At 37.7% G+C, this 15663-nt stretch overlaps 1 protein-coding gene across 1 annotated transcript in view; it reads left to right on the forward strand.

Annotated features, from left to right (window-relative positions):
* Positions 1-15663, forward strand: part of LOC132553128 (uncharacterized) — a 96589-nt gene that overhangs the window by 37556 nt on the left and 43370 nt on the right. Inside the window, exon 3 of the mRNA XM_060217340.1 lies at positions 7421-7581. Coding sequence (XP_060073323.1) covers positions 7421-7581 — 161 coding nt within the window. The remainder of the gene's footprint in view (positions 1-7420; positions 7582-15663) is intronic.

Consider the following 15663-nt stretch of genomic DNA (forward strand, 5'->3'; position numbering starts at 1 on the left):
AATCTTGTTACTGCTATATCTGAGGAAGTACTGGATGGATCCTTCTGATATTTCATAGATATTGGTTTCCCTTGGTCCCTAGTTGTGCATTGTACCTCTTTTGGACTGATTTGAAATCAAGGTGGCCCACAGGCAGTCATCTTGGATGTCAACAGTAATACAGCACCAGCATATTGTCCATTATCCACCTGTAACTGACTGCTATCTAATAATACTTTGGGATCTTTTTCAAATGATATTTGCTAATAGGTGCTTAATAAGAATATCTTGTGCCATCATTGAGTACATTCAATGAATACCAGTTCATGAACATTTAAAACACCTGTAACAAACAAAAAAAAATAAACAAATCTTCAAGAACTGAAAACAGATCCTCAAATGGTGGGCGCCAAGATCCCTCTGGGATCTCTTGTTACTGTTATGCTATTTGTTGGTGTGATTTCCTAGTGGATATCATAAACAGGGGAACCTTGGTCACAGATTAACTTTCTTTGTCTTTTTAAATATAAGACAAAAAGAAAACATGGACTTATTCAATTTTGATGTTAATGCAGATTTTTTTATCACATAATCTGCCTGTTATCCAATGAATGCATATGTCACTGGTGTAGTATCCCCTGTCATGGTTTTCATTAGCTGCACCTATGACATTGATTGTGATGTCACAATATGGACAATGACATGTCATTAAATGAAAAAGACCCAACAAAATGGCTCCCTCTTTCTGATTTTGTCTTCCTTATTGTGAATTTGAATCTTTTGAAGATTAAACTTTTCAGAATGATGTGATAGAAAGTATTTTGAATTTGTTTTCTATGAAACTTGTTTTGAAAGATTTTCACCAAGGCTTGCAAATGGAACATTTTGTTGGCGAAAAAGAAGTCTTACGTGAGAGCAAAAAAAACGATTTGTAAATTTTCGCCGAATATCCTACTTGCCTTAACATAATGGCTGCTGGTATCAATGTGTATATATTTGATATTAGGTAACCATGTCAACAAGGAGACATGATAACAAGTAGATAACAACTGACACAATGTTTCCACATGACTTGTTTATCTGTGGGTAGTATTAACCATAAGTGCCAGTCTGGTGGTAGATTTCTAATTCCATTACGCATGAAGTACTGGCAGACTTGTCTGGCAGGGACACAAACTCATCACTAAAAAACTGTCTTTTAAAATGTCAAGTTTTCCTAATTATTTCCAAGCAATGTTGAGAAGACATTTTGGATCAATACCAAGGTTAAAAAAGCTATTAGAACTTCTCCAATTACATGGCTTGCTTGAAATGGGACAATTTAACCTGCTCTGACAGCCTCCCTTCAGGTTCTAGCCTTAGGCTTTTACTGCTGTTAGCTGGAATAGTCTATTTTGATGAAAAGGGAGAGAAGGTTCTGTTGTCATAGTTACTTATCAGAACAATTACCCAACAGAAATTCAAATCTAGAATAAAGTTATGTGACTATTACACTGGTATTTGGGGATTTTGGAAGTCGTCACCTGACCGAGCCACTTTTCTAATAATGATTGCTGCTTGACTGCTCTTAATAAAGACCAAATATAGCCTTGTTAAATTGGTGTAGAAAACAGAACATTTTATGTTAAAATTGGATATGCCAATGTTTGTACCATTATAGTTAAAGGCTGAAATGTAAAATGGATGTTCACAGTGTTCGTTTTCCTGGAGCTCTCTTTAAAAGAAAAAACAACAACAAAAATAAAAGGATGGGAAAAATATTGGTATTTCAATTCATGCATTAAGAGCAGCCCTTATTAATTCACTTAAAACTTCTCATCTAGAACAGCTATAAAATTGGACAGTTTATATACATGGAAGGTGAAGAAGGGAATTTGAAGGTTATATAAAGTTGATGTTGTCCTGACTTAGATAATGTTATTGTTGACTTGTGGACATCATCAGATTTCACACCACAGTCATAAGAATACGAGTAAGGAATAACATAGACAAGGTTTACATCCCCTGTCCACTTAGATCGTTGTCTGAATCTTCATTCTTTGGTTAAGGTAATGAAGTTCAAGGTCAAATGTCAAATAATGCATCATCCCTTGCACTGCTTTACATTTGTGTAAATGTTGAATATTATGTGTTTTGTGTCCTTGGTCATTGTATTCATATGTATGAATGGCATTGCAGTGTTTTTCTATTGAAATGCTGTTTTCTACCTTGAATACTAGCAATACATTAATACAAACTTAGAAGAAAAAAATTGTGTCAAAGTTGAAAACTCTTATTTTGTGGTTTTGGCTGTCAAAACTAAACAAAATCAATTAAAAAAACTCGCATGAAAATTAATGATGCGATGGATAGCTATGATACCACAGAGACAGCTACAAAGTCTGTGTAGTGACAATGGTGATCCATTAGTGTTGGCCCTGTCACTATGGCTACAGGCTGCAGTGGAAACAAAGACAACATCTTTGTAACTAATTACCCAGTGTGATTACAATAGATACCAGTGAAGATGTTGGTGGACCTAAAGAATGTCAAAGGTTAGGCAAACATGATGGACAAGGAGATTAACTAAAACCAGCAGTCCCAGGCTGGTCATTGGCTGGTAATATTTCTTGTAGTGTCTGCATTGATCGAGGTGACAGGCTCCAACAAATGTTAGCTCAAAACAATTGTCTACTGTACATCTCAAAACAATTGTCTACTGAACATCTCCAAACAATTGTCTACTGTACATCTCAAAACAATTGTCTACTGTACATCTCAAACAATTGTCTACTGGACAGCAAACAACAATTGTCTACTGAACATCTCAAAACAATTGTCTACTGTACATCTCAAAACAATTGTCTACTGTACATCTCAAAACTATTGTCTACTGGACAGCAAACAACAATTGTCTACTGAACATCTCAAAACAATTGTCTACTGTACATCTCAAAACGATTGTCTGCTGTACATCTCAAAACTATTGTCTACTGTACATCTCAAAACAATTGTCTACTGTACATCTCAAAACTATTGTCTACTGGACAGCAAACAACAATTGTCTACTGAACATCTCAAAACAATTGTCTACTGTACATCTCAAAACTATTGTCTACTGTACATCTCAAAACAATTGTCTACTGTACATCTCTACTGTACATCTCAAAACGATTGTATACTGTACATCTCAAAACAATTGTCTACTGAACATCTCAAAACAATTGTCTACTGTACATCTCAAAACTATTGTCTACTGTACATCTCTATTAAACAATTTCAAAACGATTGTCTATTGTACATCTCTACTGAACATCTCAAAACGATTGTCTGCTGAACATCTCAAAAGGATTGTCTACTGAACATCTCAAAACAATTGTCTACTGTACATCTCAAAACAATTGTCTACTGTATATCTCAAAACGATTGTCTACTGTACATCTCAAAACGATTGTCTACTGAACATCTCAAAACGATGTCTACTGAACATCTCAAAACGATTGTCTGCTGAACATCTCAAAACGATGTCTACTGAACATCTCAAAACGATTGTCTGCTGAACATCTCAAAACGATGTCTACTGAACATCTCAAAACAATTGTCTACTGTACATCTCAAAACAATTGTCTACTGTACATCTCAAAACAATTGTCTACTGTACATTGTCTACTGTACATCTCAAAACAATTGTCTACTGAACATCTCAAAACGATGTCTACTGAACATCTCAAAACGATTGTCTGCTGAACATCTCAAAACGATGTCTACTGAACATCTCAAAACGATTGTCTGCTGAACATCTCAAAACAATTGTCTACTGAACATCTCAAAAACAATTGTCTACTGAACATCTCAAAACAATTGTCTACTGAACATCTCAAAACAATTGTCAACTGGACAGCCAACAACAATTGTCTACTGAACATCTCAAAACACATCTCAAAACAATTGTCTACTGTACATCAAAACAATTGTCTACTGAACATCTCAAAAACAATTGTCTACTGAACATCTCAAAACAATTGTCTACTGAACATCTCAAAACAATTGTCTACTGGACAGCCAACAACAATTGTCTACTGGACAGCCAACAACAATTGTCTACTGAACATCTCAAAACACATCTCAAAACAATTGTCTACTGTACATCTCAAAACAATTGTCTACTGGACAGCCAACAACAATTGTCTACTGAACATCTCAAAAACAATTGTCTACTGTACATCTCAAAACAATTGTCTACTGTACATCTCAAAACAATTGTCTACTGGACAGCCAACAACAATTGTCTACTGAACATCTCAAAACAATTGTCTACTGTACATCTCAAAAACAATTGTCTACTGAACATCTCAAAACAATTGTCTACTGGACAGCCAACAACAATTGTCTACTGAACATCTCAAAACACATCTCAAAACAATTGTCTACTGTACATCTCAAAACAATTGTCTACTGAACATCTCAAAACAATTGTCTACTGTACATCTCAAAACAATTGTCTACTGTACATCTCAAAACAATTGTCTACTGTACATCTCAAAACGATGTCTACTGAACATCTCAAAACAATTGTCTACTGAACATCTCAAAACGATTGTCTACTGTACATCTCAAAACAATTGTCTACTGAACATCTCAAAACGATGTCTACTGAACATCTCAAAACGATTGTCTACTGAACATCTCAAAACAATTGTCTACTGTACATCTCAAAACAATTGTCTACTGTACATCTCAAAACAATTGTCTACTGTACATCTCAAAACGATTGTCTGCTGAACATCTCAAAACGATGTCTACTGAACATCTCAAAACAATTGTCTACTGAACATCTCAAAACAATTGTCTACTGTACATCTCAAAACAATTGTATATTGAACATCTCAAAACAATTGTCTACTGTACATCTCAAAACAATTGTCTACTGTACATCTCAAAACAATTGTCTACTGTACATCTCAAAACGATGTCTACGGTACATCTCAAAACTATTGTCTACTGTACATCTCAAAACGATTGTCTACTGTACATCTCAAAACAACTGTATACTGTACTTTAGTTTTATGAGGTGTATTAACGACCCTAAAAGGAATTGTATGAACCAGGAAGCAGTTCATGTGAATGTTTGAATTGTGAGAAATTTTATAAACTGCTATTTATTTTGTGTCTGGGTCCTTTGGAGGTTTATACACTATAAACCTCAGTATTATTCAATCCTTGTATTTCTATTTAGTGTGATTTTGAAACTTTACTCCAGAGTTCTTTGCAAAATGAGACTTGTGCAAGCCTATCACAGAATTTGCCAGAAAATGAGTACATCTTTATACTTAATCTTCATAATTTTTTTAAACTTTTTAAACTGAAACGCAAATCTAGTTCATGAAAGGGAACTTGTGTTGATTAAATTATAACAGTTTTTACAAAATGAATAAAAAGAAAAAAAATAGCCCCAGGCCCCATGCTCATCAGAATAACAGACAGTAACGAGAATTCCTTAAAAAAAAACTAACATGGTAGATAGATGCATGCGAACTACACTTCATTTCTCCTTAGTGCTTTTGAAATAGAAAGAGCAGTTCTTCGACATTGAAATTAATAGAATCGAACCATACTTCATGCAAATATTGCTTGGAGCAAGGGGAGATAGGTTTTAGGATGACAATACATTACTATGCTAAATGGAAAGTTCATTGAGCAATAACCTCTAATTATCTTGGTTGGAATATTGAGTCCAAGTTCAGTGGAAATATAAATATGCATCGTTACAAATTCCATGCAGTAGATACAGGAGGAAGTCTTACTGGCTGTGATCTCTTAAACTAAAATGATCAATTAAAAATATTTCTTGTAAAAACATGATGTATGTGTCATCATTTCTACACATTCCTGAGACTGGTCCTAAGGTGTAACATTCTGGCATTCTTTTTTCGGATCAGGATATCACACAGATTTTACACTGCTAACACCTGTTATCTAACAGTGTACAATTATTATTTCTCAGACAGGATGTTTCTCCTACAAGTTGCCCTCTCGGTTATGATTTTGTAGAGAATGAAATCAGTGAATGTTACCTACATGATCCAATGTCAGGCCTACTTCTGTTTAGTTTATATTGGAGGGCTGAATTATTACACAAAAGCATTGATTGTTGTGAAATAAAATGAACCGAAAGGGAACAGTATCTTCTACAGAGAAACGTTCATAAAATGGAAATTTAAATCCATTCTGAAGCAATGTCTGTGAGATTGGATCATGGTGCCTTGTGTGTTATGTGATGGATAGGATTGTGCTTTATGTGAGAGTTCAAGATTGGAACCAAAATGAGATGGGTGTAATTGTAATACATCATTCTCAATCAAGATGATTGATATCCATTTTCTGACCTGTGGTTTTTATGTGTCTCTAGAAATATATTAATGCTAAAATCTGTATTAACATATATATCCAAAATAGTTTCCTTGACTACAGACAACATAGACATATATATCCAAAATAGTTTCCTTGACTACAGACAACATTTACATATATATATATATATATATATAGTTTCCTTTACTACAGACAACATTGACATATATATCCAAAATAGTTTCCTTGACTACAGACAACATTGACACATATATATATATATATATATAGTTTCCTTTACTACAGACCACATTGACATATATATCCAAAATAGTTTCCTTGACTACAGACAACATTGACATATATATCCAAAATAGTTTCCTTGACTACAGACAACATTGACATATATATATATACAGTTTCCTTGACTACAGACAACATTGACATATATATCCAGTTTCCTTGACTACAGACAACATTGACATATATATATAGTTTCCTTGACTACAGACAACATTGACATATATATCCAGTTTCCTTGACTACAGACAACATTGACATATATATATAGTTTCCTTGACTACAGACAACATATATATATATATATATATAGTTTCCTTGACTACAGACAACATTGACATATATATCCAAAATAGTTTCCTTGACTACAGACAACATTGACATATATATATATATATATATAGTTTCCTTGACTACAGACAACATTGACATATAATATCCAAAATAGTTTCCTTGACTACAGACAACATTGACATATATATCCAAAAAAGTTTCCTTGACTAAAAGCAACATTGACAAATATATTTATAGTTTCCTTGACTACAGACAACATAGACATATATATACAGTTTTCTTGACCACAGGCAATATTGACATATATATATACAGTTTCCTTGACTACAGACAACATTGACATATATATATATATACACTGTTCTCTTGACACCTGTAAGGTTAATTCTAAGCCATCCATACTTCTTGTCTCATTTTGTATGTATATCTGTTATTCTTAGCTGTCATTTAATTATTCCTTACATGTTCTGTCATATTTATGGTGTATACTTATTCCTGATATTTTCTGTCTTTCTAGCCATGTAGACAAGTACACGACCAGAGATGACCCTAGAGATGACCCTGACTATGTGGAACCTCCCAAACCCCGTGATATTGAACTCTCCAGAGACACATCGAAAGGATTTGGCTTTGTGGCAGGAAGCGAAAAACCTGTTGTCGTGCGCTTTGTGACAGAAGGTAAATTACACATGCAGTAGTATATCAATCGTATTATACACACAGAAGTATATCAGTCACGATTGATTGCATTAAAAACCGATGTACATGATATTCACCCGTCTGTCTGATATATTAGCTCTATAGATTGAACTTGATGGTTCTACAAAGTTATCATGAGGGTAATCCAGATTGGTGGTCATTAGGGGACTCCATATCAATCATGAAGGTACTCCAGATTGGGCATTAGGGGACTCAATATCAATCATGAAGGTACTCCAGATTGGGCATTAGGGGACTCTATATCAATCATGAGGGTACTCCAGATTGGTCATTAGGGGACTCCATATGAATCATGAGGGTACTCCAGATTGGTCATTAGGGGACTCCATATGAATCATGAGGGTACTCCAGATTGGTCATTAGGGGACTCAGTATCAATCATGAGGTTACTCCAGATTGGGCATTAGGGGACTCAGTATCAATCATGAGGGTACTCCAGATTGGGCATTAGGGGACTCAGTATCAATCATGAGGGTACTCCAGATTGGGCATTAGGGGACTCAGTATCAATCATGAGGTTACTCCAGATTGGGCATTAGGGGACTCAGTATCAATCATGAGGGTACTCCAGATTGGTCATTAGGGGACTCAGTATCAATCATGAGGGTACTCCAGATTGGGCATTAGGGGACTCAGTATCAATCATGAAGGTACTCCAGATTGGGCATTAGGGGACTCCATATGAATCATGAAGGTACTCCAGATTGGTCATTAGGGGACTCCATATGAATCATGAAGGTACTCCAGATTGGGCATTAGGGGACTCCATATGAATCATGAAGGTACTCCAGATTGGGCATTAGGGGACTCAGTATCAATCATGAGGGTACTCCAGATTGGGCATTAGGGGACTCAGTATCAATCATGAGGTTACTCCAGATTGGGCATTAGGGGACTCAGTATCAATCATGAAGGTACTCCAGATTGGTCATTAGGGGACTCAGTATCAATCATGAAGGTACTCCAGATTGGTCATTAGGGGACTCAGTATCAATCATGAAGGTACTCCAGATTGGTCATTAGGGGACTCCATATGAATCATGAAGGTACTCCAGATGAATCAATCATGAAGGTACTCCAGATTGGGCATTAGGGGACTCCATATGAATCATGAAGGTACTCCAGATTGGGCATTAGGGGACTCCATATGAATCATGAGGGTACTCCAGATTGGTCATTGGTCATATCAATCATGGGTACTCCAGACTAGGGGACCATATGAATCATGAGGTTACTCCAGATTGGGCATTAGGGGACTCCATATGAATCATGAGGTTACTCCAGATTGGGCTTTAGGGGACTCAGTATCAATCATGAAGGTACTCCAGATTGGGCATTAGGGGACTCCATATGAATCATGAAGGTACTCCAGATTGGGCATTAGGGGACTCCATATGAATCATGAGGTTACTCCAGATTGGGCATTAGGGGACTCCATATGAATCATGAGGGTACTCCAGATTGGTCATTAGGGGACTCCATATGAATCATGAGGTTACTCCAGATTGGGCATTAGGGGACTCCATATGAATCATGAAGGTACTCCAGATTGGTCATTAGGGGACTCCATATGAATCATGAAGGTACTCCAGATTGGGCATTAGGGGACTCCATATGAATCATGAGGTTACTCCAGATTGGGCATTAGGGGACTCCATATGAATCATGAGGTTACTCCAGATTGGGCATTAGGGGACTCCATATGAATCATGAGGTTACTCCAGATTGGTCATTAGGGGACTCCATATGAATCATGAAGGTACTCCAGATTGGGCATTAGGGGACTCCATATGAATCATGAGGGTACTCCAGATTGGTCATTAGGGGACTCCATATGAATCATGAAGGTACTCCAGATTGGGCATTAGGGGACTCCATATGAATCATGAAGGTACTCCAGATTGGGCATTAGGGGACTCCATATGAATCATGAGGGTACTCCAGATTGGGCATTAGGGGACTCCATACAATCATGAATATGAATCATGAAGGTACTCCAGATTGGGCATTAGGGGACTCCATATGAATCATGAGGGTACTCCAGATTGGTCATTAGGGGACTCAATATCAATCATGAAGGTACTCCAGATTGGGCATTAGGGGACTCAATATCAATCATGAGGTTACTCCAGATTGGTCATTAGGGGACTCAGTATCAATCATGAGGGTACTCCAGATTGGGCATTAGGGGACTCAATATCAATCATGAGGGTACTCCAGATTGGGCATTAGGGGACTCAGTATCAATCATGAGGGTACTCCAGATTGGGCATTAGGGGACTCAGTATCAATCATGAGGGTACTCCAGATTGGGCATTAGGGGACTCTATATCAATCATGAGGGTACTCCAGATTGGGCATTAGGGGACTCCATATGAATCATGAAGGTACTCCAGATTGGTCATTAGGGGACTCCATATGAATCATGAAGGTACTCCAGATTGGTCATTAGGGGACTCCATATGAATCATGAAGGTACTCCAGATTGGTCATTAGGGGACTCCATATGAATCATGAAGGTACTCCAGATTGGGCATTAGGGGACTCAATATCAATCATGAAGGTACTCCAGATTGATCAGAGAAGTACACAGTATTTAAAATGAAGGTACTTGGTATTGAATTTGATGGTGCTCCAGATTGAACTAGGGATCAGGGTACTTGGTGGGATCAGGGTACTTGGTGGGATCAGGGTACTTGGTATTGAGCATGAGAGTACTCGCTTTTGTGAGGGACTTTTGTATTGATCTTTAGGGTACTCACTATTGATTGTGAGGGACTTATGTATTGGTCTTTAGGATACTCACTATTGATAGTGAGGGAATTATGTATTGGTCTGAGGGTACTCACTATTGATTGTGAGGGACTTATGTATTGGTCTGAGGGTACTCACTATTGATTGTGAGGGAATTATGTATTGGTCTGAGGGTACTCACTATTGATTGTGAGGGAAGTATGTATTGGTCTGAGGGTACTCACTATTGATTGTGAGGGAATTATGTATTGGTCTGAGGGTACTCACTATTGATAGTGAGGGAATTATGTATTGGTCTTAGGGTACTCACTATTGATTGTGAGGGACTTATGTATCGATCTTTAGGGTACTCAATATTGATTGTGAGGGAATTATGTATTGGTCTGAGAGTATTCAGTCTTGATCTTTTGTTTCCTGTCTGTCTGTCCGTCCATCCGTCCGTCCGTCTAGGCGTCCGTCCGCTTTATTTCATCTTGATAAGTTCAATACAGAGCACCCACAATGTATTTTATTGAAATTAAATTATAGATTATCAAGCTATAGTTTATGTTTCAGGGTTTTTAGGTCAAAGTCACTGCTGAGATTTATAGAAATTATTTGTCGGTACTTGAATGCCTTCATTCCTTGGGTTTGGATCAAATCACATTAATATGATTATGATATCTTGGACAAGTATCAGGATTGTTGGTTCGAGGTCACTTACTATCTTTAGAAAATAATATTCAGAACACTTCTTGTCTCCTGGAGGTATTTTCTTTCAAAATTAACACTTTTAAGGAACTGAAATCTTAAATAAGTTCTACTTTCAGGGTTGTTGGGTCAAGGTGAAAGCCAACGTTACTATTTTTAGAAAGTTGTTATTTGCATTCTCAAGGTTTCTTTATTTATTGGACTTCGATCAAACCTCAAACACTTACAAATGGCCGTAACAAACCTCACACACTTACAAATGGCCATAAGAAACCTCACACACTTACAAATGGCCACAACAAACCTCACAAACTTACAAATGGCCACAACAAACCTCACACACTTACAAATGGCCACAACAAACCTCACACACTTACAAATGGCCGTAACAAACCTCGCACACTTACAAATGGCCGTAACAAACCTCACACACTTACAAAAGGCCACAACAAACCTCACACACTTACAAATGGCCGTAACAAACATCACACACTTACAAATGGCCGTAACAAACCTCACACACTTACAAATGGTCGTAACATACCTCACACACTTACAAATGGCTGTAACAAACCTCACACACTTACAAATGGCCACAACAAACCTCACACACTTACAAATGGCCACAACAAACCTCACACACCTACAAATGGCCACAACATACTTCACACACTTACAAATGGCCACAACATACCTCACACACTTACAAATGGCCACAACATACCTCACACACTTACAAATGGTCACAACAAACCTCACACACTTACAAATGGCCACAACATACCTCACACACTTACAAACGGCCGCAACAAACCTCACACACTTATAAATGGCCGTAACAAACCTCACACACTTACAAATGGCCGTAACAAACCTCACACACTTACAAATGGCCGTAACATACGGTAAATATTCGCGTATAGTGCGCACTCGCGTATAGTGCGCAGGTACTTTTTGGAGATCAGATTTTAAAAAAAAAAATCTACAGAAAAATTAATTGACTGGTCACTGCAACGAAACATTTGATGTGGTCTGATCCATTGATAATTAGGAAACCACAATGAGCGTGACCCTAACACATGTAATTACCATAAGTAAACAAATTTACCCAGGTGACCTAACAAGCATGAAAGGCTTGGCTGATTGTATATTTAACGGTTAATGACAGTTAACACGTTGAGTATGAGGAGACTGATGACACCCGGCTTGGGCTAAACGCGTACTATTGGTCAGAAAACGATGTTGTTTTAACTGTCTGAACATTTTCAATCCTACCTTGTCCCCATAAAAGCAGGTGGTTTGTTCAGTATAGGCATGATCTTTCATGGTATCTGTACCCACCGCGGTATCCGAAGGTATTTAATGATAGATTGTTTACACCGACTTCGACATGGGGAAACTGCGAACGCCATTTGACTACGCCGAGAGACTAGAGTTTTGTGCCGCCGGTCGCCACTTCGACATTCCAGAGTGAAATATCAAGGCACGGAAGAAAGAAAAGACCGTCTAAAGTCCCAACCACTGACCAGAAGGGCTGACATAGGTGTGACAGCGAAACACCCAGAGATGGAGAGAGAGAGCTGTTCAACTTTGTATGCGATCGCCGATATACCGGCATAGCTGCTAGTACAATAGAACTGCGTGTGCAGGCCATGCAGATTAAGAGAGGTCATGGGGTCACCAACTTTGGGCATCAGTGGGATGGGCTGTCCGATTTATGAACAGAACGACAATCGCCTAAAAACTTCCGGATTCATTGAATTCCACAGATACATCATGAAAATGAGGCAGAAATTCAGACACTACTATAGCCCCGACCAATAGTAAGACCGACGGGAAACAAAAAAAAATTAGATTCACCGTAATGCTAGCGTGAATGGCAGATGATTAAAACATTTGAAATTTATTTCATTTTATTTTTTTGTTGTTTGTATCTCCAAACTATCATATAAGACCGACGACTTTTACATATAACTATGTGAAGGGAGGTAATCCAATATGGCGGATGCAGAACTCGGGAATGATAACCCCAGGAATGGCATGTACCTGCGTATAGTGCGCACCCCCTTTTTGACACGACAGTTTCAGCTTAAAAAAGTGTGCACTATATGCGAATATTTACGGTACCTCACACACTTACAAATGGCCGTAACAAACCTCACACACTTACAAATGGCCATAACAAACCTCACACACTTACAAATGTCCATAACATACCTCACACACTTACAAATGGCCATAACAAACCTCACACACTTACAAATGGCCGTAACATACCTCACACACTTACAAATGGCCATAAGAAACCTCACACACTTACAAATGGCCGTAATATTACATATCAGCAATGAATCTGTATTGTCAGATTGTCGTATCTATCTATTGTATTGTTCCATTTAAATAATTTACAATCTAATTGTATACTTTTCTTTTTTCCCAAATTAAAATCAAACCCATCACCTTTATAAATCATTATTAATAGAGCTATTGGGGCTGGTAGGGAACATCTATTGTTTTAGCAATACTCTGTATGCTTGTAGTTTCGGGAAAAATGTAAGCTTTGAATGTTTACATAGAAACTTTGGTTTTATGGAATGGTCAATCTTGATCTTAGCTGATTCATTTTCACGATTTTCATATCATTTCTGAAAACTAATCATACTCCGCCTTGGTGGAAATTTTGAAAGCCAGTTGGTAGTGGTAATATTTTGTGGTGTCAGCTAGATTCTAGTCATCCTTTCATATTAAATTCTCAAACTCAATATGTACACGAACATGGAGCCTTACTGGATAGCAATACAATTAGGTGACTACCAGTTTGGCAATTATAGAACAATAAATGAATCTCCAGGCTGGTCACCATAGTTACAGACTAGACTTTAGTATTCTGACTAGTTTTGTACAGGTCAGTTATACAATTACTACAAACTCACAGTGGTTAACCATTTAAAGAGAGTATTGCTATGGCAACCAGTACAGAACACACCAAGAAACCTTTGGTTTGATCACAGATATGTACTTTATAGATATCCCTTTATATTCCTAACACTTAAAGACAGCTATGATTGTTATCTGTTACTTCTACCTTAGACACAGATAATACCTTATAGCCATATAGACAGAGGTTTAGGGGAGACACAGATAATACCTTATAGCCAATAGAGATTTAGGGGAGACAAAGATAATACAATATAGCCAGTAGAGGTTTAGGGGAGACACAGATAATACCTTATAGCCAGTAGAGGTTTAGGGGAGACACAGATAATACCTTATTACAGATAGATAGGGGAGACACTTATAGCCAATAGAGGTTTAGGGGAGACACAGATAATACCTTATAGACAATAGAGGTTTAGGGGAGACACAGATAATACCTTATAGCCAATAGAGGTTTAGGGGAGACACAGATAATACCTTATAGACAGCAGAGGTTTAGGGGAGACACAGATAATACCTTATAGACAGTAGAGGTTTAGGGGAGACACAGATAATACCTTATAGACAGCAGAGGTTTAGGGGAGACACAGATAATACCTTATAGACAGTAGAGGTTTAGGGGAGACACAGATAATACCTTATAGCCAGTAGAGGTTTAGGGGAGACACAGATAATACCTTATAGCCAGTAGAGGTTTAGGGGAGACACAGATAATACCTTATAGCCAATAGAGGTTTAGGGGAGACACAGATAATACCTTATAGACAGCAGAGGTTTAGGGGAGACACAGATAATACCTTATAGACAGTAGAGGTTTAGGGGAGACACAGATAATACCTTATAGCCAGTAGAGGTTTAGGGGAGACACAGATAATACCTTATAGCCAGTAGAGGTTTAGGGGAGACACAGATAATACCTTATAGCCAGTAGAGGTTTAGGGGAGACACAGATAATACCTTATAGACAGCAGAGGTTTAGGGGAGACACAGATAATACCTTATAGCCAATAGAGGTTTAGGGGAGACACAGATAATACCTTATAGACAGCAGAGGTTTAGGGGAGACACAGATAATACCTTATAGCCAGTAGAGGTTTAGGGGAGACACAGATAATACCTTATAGACAATAGAGGTTTAGGGGAGACACAGATAATACCTTATAGACAGCAGAGGTTTAGGGGAGACACAGATAATACCTTATAGCCAGTAGAGGTTTAGGGGAGACACAGATAATACCTTATAGCCAGTAGAGGTTTAGGGGAGACACAGATAATACCTTATAGCCACCTTATAGAGGTTTAGGGGAGACACAATACCTTATACCTAGATAGGAGACACAGATAATACCTTATAGACAGCAGAGGTTTAGGGGAGACACAGATAATACCTTATAGACAGTAGAGGTTTAGGGGAGACACAGATAATACCTTATAGCCAGTAGAGGTTTAAGGGAGACACAGATAATACCTTATAGACAGCAGAGGTTTAGGGGAGACACAGATAATACCTTATAGCCAGTAGAGGTTTAGGGGAGACACAGATAATACCTTATAGCCAGTAGAGGTTTAGGGGAGACACAGATAATACCTTATAGCCAGTAGAGGTTTAGGGGAGACACAGATAATACCTTATAGCCAATAGAGGTTTAGGGGAGACAC

This window comes from Ylistrum balloti, unplaced genomic scaffold (assembly GCF_031769215.1).
Source record: "Ylistrum balloti isolate Yb309-2 unplaced genomic scaffold, AGI_CSIRO_Ybal_v1 Utg370298, whole genome shotgun sequence".
Lineage (NCBI taxonomy): Eukaryota > Metazoa > Mollusca > Bivalvia > Pectinida > Pectinidae > Ylistrum > Ylistrum balloti.